The sequence below is a fragment of the Euleptes europaea genome, chromosome 5 (genome assembly GCF_029931775.1).
Source record: "Euleptes europaea isolate rEulEur1 chromosome 5, rEulEur1.hap1, whole genome shotgun sequence".
NCBI classification, from domain to species: domain Eukaryota; kingdom Metazoa; phylum Chordata; class Lepidosauria; order Squamata; family Sphaerodactylidae; genus Euleptes; species Euleptes europaea.
The window spans coordinates 12,574,500-12,592,801 of NC_079316.1; the positions used below are offsets into that span (position 1 = coordinate 12,574,500).

General features: G+C 47.8%; 1 protein-coding gene across 1 annotated transcript in view; it reads left to right on the forward strand.

Annotated features, from left to right (window-relative positions):
* The window catches only part of MCF2L2 (MCF.2 cell line derived transforming sequence-like 2), a 231,345-nt gene that overhangs the window by 173,281 nt on the left and 39,762 nt on the right, over positions 1–18,302 (forward strand). The window contains exons 21-24 of the mRNA XM_056850366.1: positions 3,157–3,282; positions 6,412–6,633; positions 8,830–8,922; positions 11,476–11,554. Of these exons, the coding sequence (XP_056706344.1) occupies positions 3,157–3,282; positions 6,412–6,633; positions 8,830–8,922; positions 11,476–11,554 (520 nt within the window). The remainder of the gene's footprint in view (positions 1–3,156; positions 3,283–6,411; positions 6,634–8,829; positions 8,923–11,475; positions 11,555–18,302) is intronic.

Here is an 18,302-nt window from a genome sequence, read left to right on the forward strand (position 1 = left end):
GGCAGGACAATGCTACAATCATCTTGTTTGTGGGCTTCCTAGAGGCACTTGGTTGGCCGGTGTGTGAACAGACTGCTGGACTTGATGGGCCTCGGTCTGATCCAGCAGGGATTTTCTTATGTTCTTATGTTCGTAAGAAACGAAGGAAAGACAGGGAGGGAGGGATTTGGGGCCAGTTGCTCTGTGTGTGATCTGGAACTCCTTGCAAATGAATGTATAAAGAGGTCTGTGGAGGGGCTGTGGCTCAGTGGTAGAGCATCTGCTTGGCATGCAGAAGGTCCCAGGTTCAATACCCAGCATCTCCAGTTAAAGGGTCTAGGCAAATAGGTGATGTGAAAGACCTCTGCCTGAGACCCTGGAGAGCTTGGCCGTCTGAGTAGACAATACTGACTTTGATGGACCAAGGGTCTGATTCAGTAGAAGGCAGCTTCATGTGTTCATGTGTTATGTGAAAGATCTCTACCCGAGACCCTGTAGAGCACTGGTTCCCAACCAGGGGTCCGTGGACCCCCAGGGGTCCGCGAGAACTAAATTAAGGTCCGCAAAACAAAGTCATAAACCCATAATAAATTAATATTTTCAATTAAAAGTTCTCTATTATAAAAATATATATTCAAATATTATTCTAAGTTTAATGTTTAACTAACCGTTATGATTAAAGTTTATTTTCAAATTCTCAGAATTTTTATTTTGAACCTTGGGGTCCCTGCACCGAACAAAAAAGTCCTAGTGGTCCCTGGTCAAAAAAAGGTTGGGAACCACTGCTGTAGAGCAAACAAAGGTAGTTTGCCATTGCCTTTCTCTGCACAGTGACTCTGGTATTTCTTGACTCTGGTATTCCTTGGTGGTCTCCCATCCAACTACTAGCCAGGACCAACCTTGCTTAGCTTCTAAGATCTGACGTTCAGACTTTTGAGGGTGGAGCTAAGGAAGGAGCCCTCTGACCTCCTTGAGGGTATTCTTAAAGGAAAGTGTAGCCACCTCCCCCCCGAAAAAGCTCTTGATTGTAGCCAGGGATCTTGCCCTCCATTTTCTGACTCAACCATTGTCTGTGTAATCACTTGCTTGAACTAATTAAAGAGTTGTTATCCTAGGATAATTATCCTTAAGACAGGGCCTTCCATACTGACTTCTACAATGTTTGGTACAAACATCAGTTGCATAATTCTTTCCATGTGTCTTTCTGTAATTAAGTGTGGGTTGTGGTGATGTTTTATTAACTAATTCATAATGCAGAAGCCAGTAGAAAAGTAGAGCCAACATGGATCTGTTGAGCCAGCAGAGGATAAGAACATAAAAGCCCTGCTGAATCAGACCAAGACCCATCATGTCTAGCAGTCTGTTCACACAGTGGTCAACCAGGTGCCTCTAGGAAGCCCCCAAACAAGACGGCTGCAGCAGCACCATCCTGCCTGTGCTCCACAGCACCTAAGATAATAGGCATGCTCCTCTGAACCTGGAGAGAATACGTATGCATCATGACTAGTATCCATTTTGACTAGTAGCCATGAATACCCCTTTCCTCCATGAACATGTCCACTCCCCTTAAAGCATCCCAAGTTGGCAGCCATCACCACATTTTGGGGCAGGGAGTTCCACAATTTAACTATGTGTTGTGTGATGATGTGGCTATCTTTGTCCTACTTGGCAACCAGCAAATATGGCCTTTCAACCAAGCAGAAAAGATGGTCATTACAGGGGAGTGTCCTATCAGGTCACCATCTTAAGCAAAAACTACTATTTAGTAGCCTAGTACCTCAGCCTGGATTAATCTTTTTAGATCTTGGAAGATAAGCAGGGCCAGACGTGGTTAGAGCCAGTGTGGTGTAGTGGTTAAGAGCGGTGGACTCTGATCTGGAGAACCGGCTTTGATTCCCCACTCCTCCCCATGAGCAGCGGACGCTAATCTGGTGAACTGGATTTGTTTCCCCACTCCTCCACACGAAGCCAGCTGGGTGACTTTGGGCTAGTCACAGCTCTCAGTCCCACCTACCTCACAGTGTGTCTGTTGAGGGGAGGGGAAGGTGATTGTAAGCCTGTTTGATTCTTCCTTAAGTGGTAGAGAAAGTCGGCATATAAAAGCCAACCCTTCTTCTTCTTCCCCTTCCCTCCCCCCCCCCCACACTAAGGAAGACTGGGGTGGCTATGCAGAGGAAACCACCTCTAATCATCTCTTGCCTTGAAAATCTCATGGTCCTGGGTTCCCCACGAGTTGGCTGTGACTTGATGGTGCTCTATTGTTGTTGTTATTGTTGTTATTCCTACTATTTGTGGAGGTGATATTATTTAGAGATCTGACAAGATGCCTTCCACGGGAGAAGTGGAAGGCTATGGGGATCATTGCTCAGATATTATTTTAATGTTACAGTTATATTAATTTTTTGCATTCATGAAAAAATCCATAATTACAGCCATTTGAAACTGCCAGATGATCGGTCCCTCTAGCCCAGTATTGCCTACTGTGATTGCATGTCCAGGGTCTCAGCCTAGGGCTGTAGCCCAGTGGTAGAGCATCCGTTTGGCATGTAGAAGGTCCCAGGTTCAATTTCTAGTCTCTCCATCTGACAGACTTCTGCTTGAGACCTGGGAGAGCCACTGCCAGTCATTCCTCCAACTCTTTCCTTTTGTCTCTCTTTCTCCTCTTCGAAAAAAACAATAGAAAAAAAATAGTGGGGGGTGCCTTCGATGCAACTCATTTTAGGACACAATGCAATTCAGTTGAAGGTTATAACTAACTGGCCAATGGGTTAAAATTAACTTAGCTGCCTGGTAAACTACGATAATTGTCCATAGCCCTCCACATCTGCTGTGGGTTCCGCATCAGGTGCGGAGTTATGGTGGGACCACTTGGCAGGTGGGACCACTTACCCAATGGCTGTATGCACACTATAGTAAGTGAACCTACCTACCTCACAGGTTTTTGGCGAGGAGAAAATGGAGAGGAGAATGACATAAGATGCTTTGGTTTCTCTTTGGAGAGAAAGGGAGGGTATAAATTAAGCAAATACATTAATTACCGCTTGGTCAATGGTTGCCTGCATGAACCCAGAGGAAGATTTCTTTTGCCACAGTGGTGAAGGAAGTTTTCAGGATGGAAAATGTTTGAAAAGAATCTTCTTGCACATAGCCTATCTTTTTGTATCAATTCACAAACAGGAGATGTTGAAATGCAGCAAGAATTCAGAAGGGACGGCTGAACTGGAAGAAGCGCTTGCCACGGTGCTGGATATTATCAAATCAGCTAATGACTCAATGCATCAGATAGCAATTACGGGCTATGAGGTATTCATTTAAGCAATCTCGTACAAACCAGTGTTTTCTTCCAATCTTGTTAGGGATTCGTCAATTAAAGCTCATCAGCAATAGTGGGCAAGTTCCCAGAAAGACAGTTTGTTTGATAGGGCCATCCTTCGCCAAGCACACGTTGGAATACAGCTTTCTCAGTTCATGTAAGAAGGCAGTGAGGCTTGGGCGTTTCTTGATGTGGGAGCAACCTGGAACACACCATCTGATTTTTTACTAAGTGGAAAAGGTTATGGATACTGGATGGCGGATACACTTCTGGGTAGCATTGTGTGTGAACATGATCTTGGGGTACGGTGAACTGCAAGCTAAATATGAGCAGCCTGTGTGATGCGGTGGTAAAAAAAAAAAAGGTAATGCGGTCTTGAGGTGGATCAACAGAGGGGCCATGGCTCAGTGGTAGAGCATTTGCTTGGCATGCAGAAGGTCCCAGGTTCAATCCCCGGCATCTCCAGTTAAAGGGACTAGGCAAGTAGGTGATGTGAAAGACCCCTGCTTGAGACCCTGGAGAGCCGCTGCCAGTCTGAGTAGACAACACTGACTTTGATGGACCAAGCGTCTGATTTAGTATAAGGCTGCTTCATGTGCTCATGTGACATCCAAATCACAAGATGTCATAGTCCCGCCGTACACTGCATTGGTCAGGCCGCACCTGGAGTATTGTGTGCAGTTCTGGAGGCCTCAATTCAAAAAAGATGTGGACAGAATCGAGCGGGTGCAGAGGAGAGCGACGAGGACGATCAGGGGCCTGGAGACCAAGCCTTATGAGGAAAGGCTGAGGGACGGGAATATTCAGTCTGGAGAAGAGGTTGAGGGGGGACATGATTGCTCTCTTTAAGTATTTGAAAGGCTGTCACTTAGAGGAGGGCAGGGAGCTGTTTCTGTTGGCAGCAGAGGATAGGACTCACAATAATGAGTTTAAATTACAGACGGAAATCTACCAGCTGGATAGTAGGAATTTTTTTTATTATGGTAAGAGTAGTTCAGCAACAGAATCAGCTGCCTAGGGAGGTGGTGAGCTCCCCCTCACTGGCAATCTTCAAGCAGCGGCTGAATGACCCCTTGTCGGGGATACTCTAGGCCGGTCCTGCATTGAGCAGGGGGTTGGACTAGATGGTCTCTATGGCACCTTCCAACTCTATGATTCTTTGACTCTATGATTCTAGGTTCCTCTAAATGTAGCAAAGCTGAAAAATAAGGTTCACATGAAGAGAGTAGGAGTGCAGGAGGAGGTAGGTAGGGTTCATGAATTTTTTTAAAAAAAACCTTTCCCCTCAGAATTGCTTCCTCTCCCCCCTTTCACACCAAGGCACATGGAGTAAACAGCATGTCCTCCATATCTCTCAGGGGCAAATTGGTCTGGTTTGAGGAGAATGACACCATTCATTATAACATGTAGAAGATTTTAGTTCAGAGAAAAGCATTGATTCAATCTATAACCATGCCCAACTTTTCTCTCAGAGTGTTTCTTCCACTTTGCATTCTTCTCCAATGGCAGTTAACCTTAGAAGCTCCATACTCCACCCCTAGATGCTTTCCCCTCAGCCCAGCAGATATAATTCTCTCATAGCAGCTGCAATGACTTATCCATCCACTCCCGGTAGCTAAAATGTTTGCAGACATTCCATGACATCACATCAGCTCCACCACTGACCGGGGTAAGGGGGAGGTCCCAAAAAGCTACGCCTTGCTTTTAAACTATAAACGTGGTGTCCGATGACCAGTTTCTGTTTTTATGATGACTGATCTCCCTTTTCAGGTAATAAGCCCGTTAATATTAAAGAACAAACAAACAATTTCTCTGTCGCTTCGTAATCCTATTTTGTAAACGATCGACCCAATTTATTATACGTCTGAATTATGCAATAGAAATTCTGTGCTCGTGGGAGATAGTACAAGTGCTTCGGGCACTTGGGCAGTGCCAGAATCTCAGATTAGCTGAACATTACACTGACGCTTGATGAAGCAACTAGGAAATAATTGTGACCAAAGGTACAACTCTTAAGATAGCTAGAAAGGGGGTCCGGTAGCAGCCTACCAAAAACTCCCAAAAATAAACACTCGTCGTGTTGCCAACCTGCAGGTATTAGCTGGAGATCTCCTGCTATTACAACTGATCTCCAGCCGATAGAGATCAGTTCCCCTGGAGAAAATGGCCCCTTTGGCCATTGGACTCTACGGCATTGAAGTCCCTCCCCAAACCCCGCCCTTGTCGGGCTCCACCCCAAAAACCTCCCACCGGTTGCGAAGAGGGATCTGGCAACCCTAAACACTGGGGAAAGAATTACACCTAAGATCAGTAGGGTTGCCAGCTTCGGGTTGGAAAATACCTGGAGAATTTGTGGGTGGAAGCTGAGAAAGGCAGGGTTTGGAGAGGGGAGGGACTTCAATGCCATAGAATCCAATTGCCAAAGCAGCCATTTTCTCCAGGGGAACTGATTTCTGTCGCCTGGAGATCAGCTGTAATAGCGGGAGATCTCCAGCCACCACCTGGAGGTTATTAAACAAGGACAGCACTGATGGCTGAACAACACAGGTAAGTAAATTTATTCCATCCTTTCGACTGAGAGGAAACTTGATTCCTGCTATGTGACAGATGTCTCATTCATGATCTCCACAGAAGATTCTTGCGACTGAAGAAACCCTAGTGGTGAAATGGGTCGATTACCGGAAACCCGTCTTGCTGCATCTTTTGCTGCTCAAGGTTGCGGTTTTGTCGCTTCAATATTAATATGGACATTGAACTATCACATATTAGTATCTTACAACATGTATGTGGCTTGAAGGTCTAGCTATGTTATAATTGTTCATCTAATTTGGTTGCAGTTAACCACTCTTGGAGACGTTGGTTCGTTGTGGAATATTTATTCTTTGTGGAACATTATTCATTTGTAAAATATAACTACTTACTGCATAATAGATTTTCATAAATTTACTTACCTGTGTTGTTTAGCTATCAGTGCTGTCCTTGTTTAATAACAATTGTATTTTGGCACAAGGTGTTTTGAATACTACCACCTGGAGGTTGGCAACCCTAAAGATCAGTGACATGAAACGGAACCATATCTAAGGCAGAATTTTACTTCTTTCCACTTTTCTCTCCTGTAGGGTGACGTACACGAGCTTGGGAAACTGCTGCTGCAGGGCTCGTTCAACGTTTGGACGGATCACAAAAAGGGCCACAACAAGGTCAAAGATTTGGCCAGGTTCAAGCCGATGCAGAGGCACCTCTTCCTCTACGCAAAAATCCTACTCTTTTGCAAGAAGCGAGAAGAAAATACGGACGGGCACGAGAAGTCTCCCTCGTACAGCTTTAAAAATTCTTTAAAGGTAAGTGGTTGGTTGTGGGGATTTGTCTTGGCTCGAAGTACCTCACACGGGTTCTCTGCATATGCAACGTTGACCTAGTACCACAGGGAATATGAAGCCTGGGCCCTACCACCAGATGCCTCTGGTTCAAGGCTCCGAGGCCTCACTCTGCATCTGGACCTGTCCACCTTATTCACAGTCGATTCCGTAGCTTGCTTTTCAACAGATCCGGTTTTTCAGCCACATACTTCTATTTTTAAGAAGAAGAAGAGTTGGTTTTTATATGCTGACTTTCTCTACCACTTAAGGGAGAATCAAATCGGCTTACAATCACTTCAGCTTCCCTTCCCCACAACAGACACCCTGTGAAGGTGGGGCTGAGAGAGCTGCGACTAGCCCAAGGTCACCCAGCTGGCTTCATGTGGAGGAGAGGGGAAGCCAACCCGGTTCACCAGATTAGCGTCCGTCACTCATATGGAGGAGTGGGGGATCAAACCCAGTTCTCCAGATCAGAGTCCACCGCTCTTAACCACTACACCACGCTGGCTCTCGTTAGGGTTGCCAGGTCCCTCTCTGCCACCAACAGGAGGTTTTTGGGGCGGAGATTGAGGAGGGCGGGGTTTGGGGAGGGGAGGGACTTCTATGCCATAGAGTCCAATTGCCAATGCAGCCATTTTCTCCAGGTGAACTGATCTCTGTCTTCTGGAGATCAGTTGTAATTGCAGAAGATCTCCAGCTAGTACCTGGAGATTGGCAACCCTATTCATAGTCAATTCCGTAGCTTTTTTTTTTTTAACAGATTTGGTTTTTCAGCCACATACTTCTATTTTTAAGGGGTTTTTTTTGGTGTTGCATTTCCTTAGTAGGGTTTGGGGGCAGGGTGGGGAAGAGTAGTTGGTCTCCGGCTCCCGACAAAATTTCCCTCAGGAACCGAGCTGAGCTGGAACCTCGTTCCGGCCGATCTGGCGTTCGCGGCCTTTCCCATCCTTTCTTGTGCAACTCCTCTGGCAATATGGGAGTGCTTGGTTTTTAAATTGTTTCTCAGCCCCTGGAAAGATTTCCAGATTCATAAAGCGGTCTGACTTGTTGAACTGAGACCCTGAGGCACGAGATAAGCTGCGCACCTGAAATTTCCGTGGGAATGTTCAGCCCTTCTCAGGATGAGAAGGCAAAAGGCTGTTTTGAGGTGCCATTGTATATTTTTTTCTGAGCCCTTCTCAAACACATCCCTGCCCACTTTAATCCAGGGAAATATTTGCTTGGGGTTAGGGAGGGACCATAGCTTCATGGCAGAACTGCAAACTGTGGTTCACGTGGTGAGTCGCTAAGAGGTGTAGGAAGGGGATGGGGTGCCCCTTTCCTAGGTTTGCCAGCTCTGGGTTGGGAAATTCCCAGAGATTTGGGGATGGAGCCTGGGCAGAGCAGGATTTGAGGACGTTAGGGACCTCAGCAGGGTATGATGCCGTAGGAGCCACCCTTCGAGTCAGCCATTTTCTCCAGGGGAGCTGATCTCTGTCATCCGGAGATCCGCTGTCATTCCGGGAGATCGCCAGGTCCCTTCTGGAGACTGGCAACCCTACCCCTTTCCTCCTCTCAGTCGCTGCCCCAGAAGAATCCTTTTTTTGGGGGGTCTGGTTTATACACTGTGATCCCCTTGTTTTTTCTGTGGTCGCTGCATACAAAGCAGGAAGATGTCCTTGTGGACAGCAGCTGTAGCCTGGAAACTCTTTGACGCAGCACAATTTAAGGCAACGGGCAGATGGGACTCTTATGTGCTTGTCCCTTAGATTCTATAACGTCTTTGCCCTCTTCCCGTTCCTCTCTCTTGCTCTCAGCTCCCTGCCAATTTGATGCTCTTATTTCTCTATTTTCCTGCTAATAGTACACAAGCTCCTCCTGTGCTTAGCCACAATTCCCCCCCCCCGTTTTAATCAAACCAAACTTTCACTTATTTAACAGAAATGGTACTGTTTGTTAACATTCCGTGGCATCGCAGCTACCGAAGCAGTAATCAGGGGTGCAGCATTCACAGGCAGGCAACCAGTCGGTTAATTTATAAACTGGAATAAGGGCATGCCTACCGTGCCAGCTGAAGTCTTGGCACTTTAAGAAATGAATCGCTGTGTTTTGGTGACTTTATGTGCTTCGTTACGCCATCTCAAAAATAAGGGGTTATACTGTGAAGATAAAACATCTTGTTTTTTTTAACGTTAACAGATGAGCACCGTCGGAATTACGGAAAATGTCAAAGGGGATAACAAGAAATTTGAGATCTGGTACAATGGCAGAGAAGAAGTCTATATTATCCAGGTGCTATGCTTTCTCCTCCATTTTCACCTGCCTTAACTCTGATTTCAGTTTTATTTTGATGAGTTCCCTTGGTGTCACAATGCGGGGAAAGACAAGGGCCATGAAACTCCCCAGGGAACGATATCTTGGTCCCCTGCCCTTTTGGGATTTCCCGAGATATAACTGTGAGTTGGGACATTCCCAGTTGAAATCTGTTTGTCCGTCTATCACCTTTCCCTCCTGCCTTTTCTCCAAGCCACCGAGGGCAGTGCTTGAACATCTCTTCTTCATTCTTGCCTCACAACAATCCTGTGAGGTAGAACGTGCTTCGGCACTTCAAAGACGCACAATATTTTATTCTAGCATACGCTTTGTCACTTTGTCAGACGTATCATAGACTGACAGACAGTGACTGGCTCAAAGTCTCCCAGTGAGGATCCTGGTTGAGTGGTAGGGTTGCCAACCTCCAGGCAGGGACTGGAATTCTCCCAAAATTACTACTGATCTCCGGGCTACAGAGATCAGTCTGCCCTCCCCACCCTCTGCCCCCAAATCTCCAGGAATTTCCCAACAAGGCGTTGGCAATACTATTGAATGGGGATTTGAGCTTGGGTCTCGCAGATCCTGGTCTGCAGCTGCAACCTCTGTATGCCGTGCTGGCTCTAACCTGATCTCAGCTACAAGTGGCTTTAGCTAAGCAAATATTTCCTTAGAGCTACGTGTTCTGATGCAGGAGAAGAAGAGGTTTGCTGAGAAAGAGGCGGCTTTGAGCCCTCCCCGCCTGCCACTCCACTTCTCCAACCTTCCTCCAGCTGCACTTCCCACAAGCATCGGTTCCTGGATCCATGTTGGCAATAGAAAGTCACACTGGCCGCGTTTTAAAGTGCTTTGCATATGCCATCTCAGGCAAGATAGGCCTCAGGGTAAAGGAATTCAGTTACTGTTTTCTGTTGCCCCAGAAGGCCTTACCAGAACCAACGGGTTGAAATTAAATCACAAGAGTTTCCGTCTAGAGTAGACATTAGGAAGAATTTTCTAACCGTTAGAGCGGTTCCTCAGTGGAACAGGCTTCCTCGGGAGGTGGTGAGCTCTCCTTCCCTGGAGGTTTTTAAGCAGAGGCTAGATGGCCATCTGTCAGCAATGCTGATTCTATAAACTTAGGCAGATGATGAGAGGGGGGCATCTTGGCCATCTTCTGGGCACGGAGTAGGGGTCACTGGGGGTGGGGGGGGAGGGAGGTAGTTGTGAATTTCCTGCATTGTGCAGGGGGTTGGACTGGATGACCCTGGTGGTCCCTTCCAACTCTATGATTCTACTGTGAGATATTTAGAGCAGTTCTCTCTTTTTTAAAATCATAATGGGAGATCTTGACCATTTCCACGTGGACTGTCTGCCCATGGTTCAATGCTTTTGGGGTGTTTTTTTTTTTCATTGCTTCCCCACAGTATTGGTGTGGCATTCGTGCACCTCCTGGGATTTCCCCGGCTTTTCTGGGATCTTTCTCAAACCTTCTTTTGCTCTGAAGTTTTGGGAAGGATTGCAGTAAAGCCTGAATGACTGCTGTGTGGTTGGGAAGATTTGGATTTTCTCACCCAAATGGCAGACATTTTTCCTAACCGTCTCTCCCCGGTGGCCATTTCCTGCCCTGGTCTCTTGGAGATTTTTAATTTTCAAAAAATAATTACTAGAGTACCATTATTAAGAATATGCCAACACGTGTACAGGTTCTCTGAATTTCCAGCTTTCATTTTTAAAAAAAGTAAATATCTAACCCTTTCCATTGCGGAGGTATAAGGGGAAAGGTATATCTCTTCAATAGTAGGGTCTAGAGACTTACTTTTTTGAACAAAAGCTGGGAATTCAGAGAACCTGGTACACATAATGGCATAAAGTTATATCAATATAACAATATTGTAGTGCCATTTGTTTAAAAAATTTTTTTGCAAAACACTAGGTGGCCAGGGAGGGATGTGGCCACTGCTGAGGGACAGGGGCAGGACACTGCGAAAAAACTTGCCAGGTGGAAGTCCTGTTGCTGCTGCATTTTATCAGCAGCCACACCAGCAACGGAGAAACCACACACGCCTGTGCAGGAACCATCCTCTTTCACCTCAGCCCCAGTTAGGGTTGCCAACTGTGCATTGGGAAATTCCTGTAGGTTTGAGGGTGGATCCTGAGGAGGGTGGAGTTTGGAGAAGGGAGGGGCCTCAGTGGAGTATAATGCCATAGAGTCCACCCACCAAAGCAACCATTTCCCCCCCAGGGAAATTGATCTCTATAGTCTGGAGTTTGGCAACCTAAGCCCAGTCTTTCCCAAGGCTGAGGCAACCCCTCTTTGGCTCTTCTCTCCCTGGCTCCTCCTCTTGAAAGATAATTTTGTGGAAGCCGATTTTGAAAAACAAAAGGGGCGGGGAGGAGATGGTGAGGCAATCGGCTGGGGCGATTTGTGGAGTAATGCCTGGAGCAAGCTGTAAAGACACAGATTAATCCGCATAAGCTCCAAGGTATCTAAGGTGACTCCCTCTCCCTGGCTGTCTGCCTGATTTGCAATTTGCGTTCGTTCTTTTTTTGCAGGCTGCTTCTGTGGAGCTGAAAAACACCTGGGTCTCTGAAATTAGGAAAGTCCTGACAGGACAACTAGAAGCTTGCAGAGGTAGGATACTGCACAGTATTAACTGCTGTGTTTAGGCTAAGTCACACACAGCCTTCTGAAGGTGTGTTCTGGTGTACATCAGAAGAGAACTGTTGCTGTGTTGCGTGAAATACACAACTGACATTGCTGCAGTCTGAGGGAGTCTTCCTGTTGTGTCTCTGCGCGAGCCACCACTGTGTTAGTGGGTGGGTGGCTTTGATACGACTCTGCATTGGATATGATTGGGTCAGTCAAACCCTTCAAATGCAGAGAACGCTTTTAAAAGGGGATTAAAAAGGTAAAGGTCCTGACCCATGGGGTGACGTCACATCCCGACGTTTACTAGGCAGACTTTGTTTTGCGGGGTGGTTTGCCAGTGCCTTCCCCAGTCATCTTCCCTTTACCCCCAGCAAGCTGGGTGCTCATTTGACCGACCTCGGAAGGACGGAAAGGCTGAGTCAACCTTGAGCCGGCTACCTGAAACCGATTTCTGTCGGGATCGAACTCAGGTCGTGAGCAGAGCTTGGACTGCAGTACTGCAGCTTACCACTCTGCGCCACAGGGCTCATGAAAAGGGGATTACACAGATTCATAAGAGCCCTGTGGCTAGCTGGATTGGGAAATACCTGGAGATTTTGGGGGTAGAGCCTGAGGAGGGCAGTGTTTGGAGAGGGGAGGGACTTCAATGCCATAGAGTCCAACTGCTAAAGCAGCCATTTTCTCCAGGAGAACTGATCTGTGTCACCTGGAGATCAGTTGTAATAGCAGGAGATCTCCAGCTAGTACCTGGAGGCTGGCCACCATTTTCTACCCCAGAGGAACTGGAGCCTGGAATCTGGCAACCTGAGTCCAGTCGCTCCCAAGCAAGCCAATATGACCCTCTTTGGTTCTTCTCTCCTTGGCCCCTTTTCTCGGAAGATAATTTTGTGGAGGCAGATTTTGAAAAACAAAAGGGGGGGAGGAGATGTTGAGGCAATGGGCCAGGGTGAGGTAGTCGGGCAATCAGCCCCTCAGGGTTTTCAACGCAAGAGACATTTAGAGGTGGTTTGCCGTTGCCTGCCTTTGCATAGCAACCCTGGACTTTCTTGGTGGTATCCCATCCAAGGATTAACTAGGGCCAGCCCTGCTTAGCTTCCAAGATCTGACAAGATCAGGCTAGCCTGTGCCAACCTGGTCAAGGCAAGAGACGAACAGAAGCGGTTTGCCATCGCCTGCCTCTGCACAGCAACCCTGGACTACCTTGGTGGTTTCCCATCCAAATATTAACCAGGGCTGATCCTGCTTAGCTTCCAAGATCTGACAAGATCGGGCTAGCCTGGGACATCCAGGTCAAGGTGTGGTGCCAACCACCTGTTCCCAAAATTCCAGAAGTGCCCACAGGCACAAGAAGATTGCAGACCCTTCCGATAAGCACTATCATTTTTCCCCTCTCCTCCTCCCCCCGCTCCGCCCATTCCTGGTAAGGGAAGGGTATGCAGCACCAGCCCATTAACTTCTCCCAAAAACTCCCACCCACTGTCCAAATTCTCCGCCTGCGGCGTTGGCGCAGAAGGCAGCTTTCACACTTCCCGCCAGCAGGAAAACGTGTCGGGCTGCCGAACAGGCTTGGGCAGGCGAGGGCACCAAACAGCCGCAGCCAGCCCTGCGTGGAGAAAGCGAAGGTGCCTTCTGCTTATGCAAATGAGCAGGTGTTTCCAGCCGCGTTGGAAACGCCTGTTCTCTCCTTCGCTCCTGGCTGCGTGCAGCTTTTCTCATCAGATCCTGTGGTCCACCCCTGCAGGTCCAGGTCCAGAATTACAACTGCTCTCCAGACCACAGCTCAGTTCCCTTAAAGAAAATGGCTGCTTTGGAGGGAGGACCCTCATGGCATTATACCATGCTGAGGTCCCTCCCCAGGATCCACCCCCAAACCTTCAGAAACTTCCAAACCTAGAGTTGGCAACCTTGTAACTACCCCTTTAGCCCTTGAGGCTCACCTTCCTTACCTTCCTGTCCTTAAGTGTAGGGTTGCCAGCTCTGGGTTGGGAAATACCTGGGGTTTTTGGGGGCGGAGCCTGGGAAGGTCAGGATTTGGAGAGGGGAAGGGCTTTAATGCCATAGAGTCCAATTGCCAAAGCGGCCATTTTCTCCAGGTGAACTGATCTCTGTCAGCTGAAGATCAGTTGTAATAGCGGGAGATCTCCAGCAACCAGCTGGAGGTTGGCAACCTTATTTAGGTGGCAGGACAAAACACTTCACACACACACACACGGCTTTTAACTGAAGGGGGTTTCATCTTTTTAAAACTGTGTGCACTGTGTGCTTCTAGCCTGAGGATTGTTTCATAGCTGCCACCACTGAATGTTGTTTTATGCTGTTTGAGCAGAACTTGACAGCTTCTCCTTGAAGAGCCAGAAAGTGTTTTGTTCCTTCCCCTCCCCAAGTTTGGGTGTGTTATAGGTTGTTTATGCCTGGGAGTTTTACCTGAGGTTCATTGCTTGCTGGACCCACACTTTCCTGTTGCGAGTCTATGTACCAGCAGTCTCCCAAGCTCAAATCAGGAAGTATTTGCTTAGCCCCTTGAAATGCTGCTTTGTAATTGGCTGTAATGAGAGAAAAGTCCCTCCCCCCAAAAACCCACTTTAGTGCATAAAAAAGCATTTTAATAGCATTTTAAGAACAAAAACAAAAAACATTCACACTCTCTCTCTGCTTCTGAGCTAACTGATCCTCCCTATATTTATTTTTTTAATTTAAAACATTTATTGGCATAGTATAGTATTCTATATCATTAGGGTTCCCTATTTGCCCAGTTATGATGGGTAAGGGCCTGCCAATTAACCGGGCTGCTTGCCAACCCTCAGTTGGTCGGTGGGGGGCAGCAGGCCGGGGAAGAGGGGGGGAGCGATTGGCATCATCTATGCCAGGGGTGGGGAACCTTTTTCCTGCCAAGAGCCATTTGCATATTTATAACATCATCCAAGGGCCATACCGGACATAAATCTCCCCACGGGGGGCGGGGGGCGGGGGAGAGGCTAGGGTTGCCAAGTTCCTTTTCGCCAACTGAGTGGGAGGTTTTTTAGGTGGCGCCTGAGGAGGACGGGGTTTGGGGAGGGATTTAAGTGCCATAGAGTCCAATTGCCAAAGTGGCCATTTTCTCCAGGGGAACTGATGTCTATTGGCTGGCAATCACTTGTAATAGCAAGAGATCTCCAGCTAGTACCTGGAGATTGGCAACCCTAGTTCCTTACTGTTTTCTCTCTACATATCAAGACAAATGGAAAGGTGTTTGGAGGGTGGCTTGTGGGCAGTTCAAAGGTGGAATAGGACTGCACACCCCTCCACCCGAGGGTGCCGGAGAAGCCACCGGAGGGAGGGAAAGAAGGAAGGGAGGGAGAGAGGGAGGGAGAGAGAAAGAAATGGAGCGAGGGAGAAAAAGAAAGAAAAGTAGGGAAAGAGAAGGACAGAGGGAGACAGAAAGAGACTGGGAGGGGACAGCTGTCAGCGGGGCAGGATGCCGAGCCTCTGCGGGAAGGAAAGGGTCTCCTGGTGTCCTGTGCGCTGCGGGCTGTTCTGCACCCCCCCACTTCTCTGCTGAGGGGGGAGGAGGCGGGGGGCCGTGTGTGTGTTTGGAAAAAGCGGGAAGCCTTTTCTGTCTCTGGCCATTCATGCACGGGAGGTTTTGCCTTGGATTTGCCTCTCTCCAGATGCACATTTTTCCCATCCAGATTCTCAAAACTCATCAATAAGTCCCCATGCAGAGTTTTGAGAATCCGCCCGCCCGACTTCCTGCCCTGCAGCTTGCCAGCCACCAGACTGACCGCCGCGCCCTTCGCCTGTGGGCCGGGCCGGGCCCCGCCGCCTTCCACATGCCTGGAGCGAGCAGCAGGAGGAGGATCCTCCACCCGGCTGGGCCTTGCCGCCACCTCCTCCACTCACCCCTTTCAGAGGAGGCCTGTCTGGCGCGGAGGGAAGGAGGGAGGGAGCCCAGCTCAGCGCCCCTCTCTGCCTGCCTGCCTGCCTGGCTTGCCCAGGCCCCTAAGCAAGCCCAGGGGGGGAGCTCCCACTGGCAGGCCTGCCCCGAGGGGGAGCTCCTTCCTACCCACTTGCGAGGGGGGATGTGGCGGTGGGGCACAGCTTCAGGCTTGTGAGAGGCGAGCAGGGTGGGGCGGAGACTCCTTCGCGCCCACCCGCCAGCCGCCCCTCCGCTCGCACAGGCCCTGAGGGCGTCGGAGAAGCTGCTGGCCATGCCGAGTGTGGGCGCTTGGCTTCTGTTCCCCACTCGCCCGGCCATCTGTGCATGCTCCAGTGGCAGCAATGGTGGCGGCTTCTGCAGGAGAGTCTGTGGGTCGCCACCAATGATGTCGTGGGCCATATACGGCCCGCGGGCCAGAGGTTCCCCACCCCTGATCTATGCGATGATGTCCCTTCCGGTTTATGCGGAAGTGCCAGCATCGTGCTGGGGGGACGTGCTTAGCACTAGCGGTTTTTGCGAGTTCTAGAGCGTCCCCCCAGCGTGATGCCGGCACTTCCGCACAAACCGGAAGTGACATCATCATGTAGATGACGCCGATCGCCACCCCCTAACTAACCCCACCTCCCTAAACCTCCCTCCATTTCCGAGGAGGGACCTGTCAACCCTGTATATCATGCCGTTCAGCATTAACATCGTTATGCCATATTCATTACATGCCAGACCTGCCCTAATTCAAAGCTGCCCGTGCCTCAGTTTAGCAATAAGGGGCTATTTTCAGCTCTGAGCCGGAAGTGAAACTTTCATGCAAACGTTGTGTTAAAATAAAATGCAAATACTTCAGTCGCTCATGGATTGCAACTGGAATACAGGCTTCTTGGCAGGCAGGCTCCTTTTGAAACATGCTGTTCCCAAGAGGAGAAACCATCTGTTTCAACAGAAAGAGGTTTCCAGGACCCTCGAAGGATGCAGACTTAGGGTTGCCAGCTCTGGGTTGGGAAATTCTTAGAGATTTTGGGGGTGGAGCCTGAGGAGGGCGGGGCTTGGAGAGGGGAGGGACTTGAATGCCATAGAGTCCAATTGCCAAAGCGGCCATTTTCTCCAGGGGAACTGATTTCTATCACCTGGAGATCAGTTGTAGTAGAGGGAGATCTCCAGGCATCACCTGGAGGTTAAGCAAAATAGTACGTATGCTGACCTAACTCAGTTACATAAAACAACAGCACCAGCTCAGTTTCTTATAAGCCATAAGATACAATAATGTCAGGAAACCAATGTTGTTACAATCACTGTATTGTATCACATATTAATATTCAAACAATCCTGGTTCATTCACCCAAAACCAAAGTAATATATTCACCAACAGTGTTATAAATTTCTAATAGACAAGGTTACTTCACCCGGTATAAAGTCCAAAAGGCAACAAGGTAACATAGGTATCCACAGTCCATGGAATTCAAAAGTAAAAGATCACGGTTCAAAAAGTCCAAAATCGAGTAAATCCAGGCATAAATCAAAATCCAAAATCCAAAGTTCAAAACGGTACTTCCGGATAAGTAGGCGTTTCGCAATTACAATTGCTTCATCACTTGTTTATTTCTGATTGTCCTCACCCCAAATGGGTTAAATAGGAATTGAAACTGGTACAAAGACCTCTGTAAGAAACAACAAAAATCATGTATACAGCCCAGTATTTTCTAATTAATTATTCTATATTAATAACAATACTATAACAGTTTCAAAGGAATTATTATCCTTACCTAAGCTGACCAGTAGACCTTCACGGCTCCTATAGCTATTGCTGTTACTGGTATGGAGTGCTATCCCTAACAAGCATATATTCCCTCAAACGATTAGCGTTCAGATTAGCACGTTGAGATGTTTGTGGGCCAACAGGTTCATATAAATCTTCTGTTAACCTCCCTGATAAGACAGGCTAAAACAAACAGAAGGCTCTAATTGCTCCTGAGCATTGTAACGCAGCATACAAACAAGGATAAAAGAACATGAAAGATACTGCAGACTTGGCCAACCTGAGAAATCTGCAGTGGCTGAACATGGACTGACCCAAACAGGACACAGGGTCTTATTCCAAGACACTGAAAGACTGGACAATTCTACCAACTATTTTGTCAGATTGCACAGAGAAGCCGTTGAAATTCACAAACATCAGCACAACTTTAACAGAAAAGAAGAGAGTTTAAGAATGAATAAGGCTTGGCTTCCTGTCCTGAAAACCTCCAGACTAACAAAGACTACAGTCAACAATAGCCATGCAGATTAGCTTTGGATTTCACACATTAACAGATCACTTCAGGATACAATGGTTCCATATTAACTTACCACACCCTCATTAGCACATTATCTTGATACTTACAGGACAATGATTAGCACATTACCTTTGATACTTTTTGCAGGACAATGATTCAGCTCAACCCAACCCCTTTCTGACTATATATTACTCTTCCTACACACTTGACACTGAGAGACACTGTCCTTCAGTGTTACTCCTCTGAAGATGCCTGCCACAGCTGCTGGCGAAACGTCAGGAAAGAAAATACCAGGACCACGGTTACACAGCCCGGATAACCTACAAGAACCAATTATATTTATAGTTTATAATATTTATTTAGTTCATTTAGTTTATATTTAGCTTATAATATTTACAGTTTAGAATCGTGTTTATTTATTTGTTGACAGCAAGTCACATCATACCTAGATTAGCATGGGGCCACTATGCTCGTGGGGCCCCCCGGGCATCTGCCCAGCGTGGCCATGCGTGAAGACTGCCCTGCCCATGTGTGTGCACAGATGCAG